This window comes from Gracilinanus agilis, chromosome 1, assembly GCF_016433145.1.
Source record: "Gracilinanus agilis isolate LMUSP501 chromosome 1, AgileGrace, whole genome shotgun sequence".
Lineage (NCBI taxonomy): Eukaryota > Metazoa > Chordata > Mammalia > Didelphimorphia > Didelphidae > Gracilinanus > Gracilinanus agilis.
In genome coordinates, this window is record NC_058130.1 from 150,046,691 (window position 1) to 150,050,662 (window position 3,972).

The 3,972-nt window shown below is 36.4% G+C and overlaps 1 protein-coding gene across 1 annotated transcript; it reads right to left on the reverse strand.

Moving 5' to 3' along the window:
* Positions 1 to 403: 403 nt before the first annotated feature.
* LOC123231010 (olfactory receptor 13C7-like) lies at positions 404 to 1,360 on the reverse strand. Its single transcript, XM_044657213.1, has one exon. The coding sequence runs from the start codon at positions 1,358 to 1,360 to the stop codon at positions 404 to 406; it is 957 nt and encodes a 318-aa protein (XP_044513148.1).
* Between the last annotated feature and the right edge of the window lie 2,612 nt (positions 1,361 to 3,972).

Below are 3,972 nucleotides of genomic sequence, written 5' to 3' on the forward strand. Positions count from 1 at the left end.
ATTAAGGCACTGAGAACCTACTACTAATGGATAAGGTACAATTCTCTCTTTCATAGTTCTCTTTTCATTCCCAATTTTTTCTTAAAGCTCTCAGATCTATGTGACTTCCTATTATTTAGGTTTAACAGGTGGTTTAAAATTTTGTGCAGATTTATATTGGTCAGGTTGGGATAATTGAGGAAGGCGACATGAATATAATTGAATAATAATGAGAGAAGAGAATAGTTGAAGATAAACTATTTCTTCAGGGTCAAACTTATCCATACGTTCTATGCCATACTAATGTGTACCTTCACAAGGGAGTGTTTCTTACATGGACTGGCTTTAAAGATTGGGCTTGTTGCCTATAATAGCAGTTGTAATGTTCTTTCCTTCCCAATGATTAGATATAGGTCATCTGAATTCACTCAGCGAAGAGCTTTTGACCCAACAAATTCTTCACTGCTGTCTTCACATCTTTGTTCCTCAGGCTATAGATCAAGGGATTGAGCATAGGTGTCACTACACCATAGAAGAGGGAGATGAATTTGTCAGTAATGTCTTCTTTGGTTACTCCAAGAGAGTCCTTAGATTTGGGTTTCAAGTACATGAAGAAAATGGTTCCATAGAATATAATCACCACAGTCAAGTGGGCTGAGCAGGTAGAAAAGGCTTTGTGTCTCCCCTCTGCTGAAGGGATTCTCAGGATAGTGGAAAGGATGAAAACATAAGAAGTAAAAATGAATAGCACTGGGAAAACAAGAAAAATTATATCAGCAACTGTCATACTAATCACATTAGGTAAGATATCTGCACAAGCCAGTTTGAGGACAGCCAAGATTTCACATGCAAAATGATTAATGACATTATCTCCACAAAAGGGCAACTTCATTGCAAGAGAGGTTTGCACTGTAGAGGTGATTCCCCCTGCTATCCAGGAGCCAGTGGCCATTGACATATAAGTACCTTTACTCATGATAACAGGGTATCTCAGAGGCTTACAGATCGCCACATATCTGTCAAATGCCATCATACTCAGAAGCACACATTCAGTTGCTCCCATAGCAAAGGATAAAAACATTTGTACTGCACAGCCAGAAAAGGAAATGGTTTTCCTTGGGGTGAGGAAACTGTCTAGAATTAGGGGTACAGAAGAGGTTGTATAACAAATGTCCAGGAAAGAGAGGTTACCAAGGAAGAAGTACATGGGTGTGTGTAGGTGGGAATCATAGACAGTTACTATGATGAGGATACCATTGCCCAGAAGGATTACCAAGTACATCCACAAGACCAACACAAAGAAAATGGTCTCCAGCGTTGGGTGGCCAGAGAGGCCCAGCAGAACAAATTCTGTCACAGTGGTTTGATTGGTCCCTTCCATTTTTTAAAGTTTTCTTTTATTTTCAGGCATTCTGAAGAAACAGAATATGAATGATTTTGTTATATTACTGCTATCAAGAAGATTGCATTTCCCACATCATATCTCCAGTGTATAACTGTAAATCTATGACTGAATACCAAAATATGTTTTAATATTTAAAAACAAGACCCATTTCCCAATGAATAAATAGTAAGAGACATAAACAAACAGTTCCCAAAACAATATTGCAAACAATTAAACATATGAAAGTGGGGAGGGAGGAGTCAAAATAGTGAAGTTAGAAAACAGTGTGGAAAGCTCCCAACAATTTCTCCAAAGAGATCTAGAAGATGCACCTGACCAAATCTAGAAAAAGTCACAAAGAGTCATTTGTCTAGCCCAAATTGGCATCTGATGGAGGTGGCATACAGCCAGCAACATATTTTTGAACAGACTTAAATCCAAGTCAGAAAGTTGCAAAAAAAAAAACAGACAGCAGGGGAAAGGGGAACAGCAAACAGATTTTGAAATGTATTAGACCATTTTGGGAACATTGAAAGCTGCCTGTCCCATGAATAGGCAGTTTTCACATGATAAAATCAAAACTATCAATAAGCACATGAAAAAGTGTTCTAAATCCCTCCTGATTAGAGAAATGCAAATTAAAACAACTCTGAGGTACCACCTCACACCTAGCAGACTGGCCGATTTGGCAGCAAAAGGAAGTGATAAATGTTGGAGGGGATATGGCAAAATTGGGACACTAATACATTGCTCATGGAGTTGTGAATTGGTCCAGCCATTCTGGAGGGCAATTTGGAATTATGTCCAAAGAGCTTTAAATCAATACCTACCCCATCCATACCACTGCTAGGTTTCTACCTCAAAGAGATCATAAGGAAAAAGACTTGTACAAAAATATTTATAGTCACGCTCTTTGTGGTAATGAAAAATGAGGAGGTGTCCATCGATTGGGGAATGGCTGAACAAATTGTGGTATCGGTTGTGCTCAAAGGAATAATGAACTGGAGGAATTCCATGCGAATTGGAACGACCTCCAGGAATTGATGCAGAGTGAAAAGAGCAGAACCAGGAGAACATTGTACACAGAGACTGATACACTGTGGTACAATCGAACATAATGGACTTCTCTACTAGCAGCAATGCAATGACCCAGGACAATTCTGAAGGGCTTATGAGAAAGAACACTATCCACATCCAGAGAAAGAACTGTGGGAACAGAAATACATTAGAAAAATATCTATCACATAATGTGATAGGGATATGATTGGAGTTTTTTATGTTAAAGGATCATATTATTGCAGATATGAATAACATGGAAATGGGTTTTGAACAATGATACATGTATAACCCAGTGGAATTGCTTGTCAGATTCGAGAGTGGGGAGATAAGAGCCGGGTTGGGGAGGGAATCATGAATCATGTAATGGTGGAAAAAAATTCTAAATAAATAAATAAAGCTGCCTGTCCCTTACAACCAAGAATAAGTTACCAACAAAAATGGAATATAATGCTTCAGGTGGGGGAGGAGGGAGAAAATGAGCCTTTAATTAAATAGAGGCCTTACAAAAATTCCTTATGAATATTAGAAACACAAGTTGGTTGCAGAAATACATTTCAATAAATAAGAAAATAGGAAGGAATGAAAAGAAGGGGAAGGAAAATTAGAATGAGTATAGATAAAGGTTGGGATTAGATGTAAACAAAACAAACTAATAGCATACAAAAATATTTATAATCCTTTTTAAGATGGCAAGAAATGGGAGTCTTAGAAGGTGTTCATAATTTGATAAATGAATGAACAAGTTTCGATATATAAATGCGACAATATTATTATGCTCAACTCTTATGAGCATGTAAGCCATATGGTCATATCAATAAGAATTCCAAAGGCCCAATTAGGAAACAGTCTATCCACATCCTGATAGAATGAAACAAAAAAAAAAAACTTCTTTTGACATGGCCAATTTGTAAATTTGTTTTGATTGACTATAAATGTTTGTTATGGGTTTTGTTTTTCTTGTGTTCTCAACTGGAATGGAAGCAGAGAATGGAAAGAAGGTGGATCTTGAATAAAACAAATAAAATATTTTTAAAAAATAAATTAAAATAAAGCATATGAGAAGTTTACTTCAAAATGTTAATAATAAAAAACAAAACAACTATAAGGCCTGTCTTCACACCAAACACATTAACAAAGATGTCAAAAAATGAGGATATTCAGTGTTGGAGGGATTGATGGAAAAATAGTCATAGTAATAAAGTGTTGGTGGAGCTGTGAATTTGCCCAACCAGTCTAGAAAACCATTTGCAAATATGCTAAGCAAGTGAATAAAAAAGTGGGCATATGTCTCATTTTCCCAATGATTGGAGATGGGAAGAAAAATAATAACAAAACCCTGTAAAATGAAATTATAATGATTAAGCCTGGCCAGTAGAATAGAAGAGAACAAGCAATCCATTAGGTTCTTGACAGAAGAAGAAGGTACAGGTGTAGAATGCAGAGTATACCATAGGACTTATTAACACATTCAGTAATTTTGCTGTTTCTTTTTGTATTCATTTGATTTAAAGTAATGGCTCACCGAGTACATAGGAGAAAATTTGTTTGAA

Excerpts from the sequence above, each read along its gene's own strand:
- LOC123231010 (XM_044657213.1), bottom strand. The coding sequence starts at position 1,360 with ATGGAAGGGACCAATCAAACCACTGTGACAGAATTTGTTCTGCTGGGC.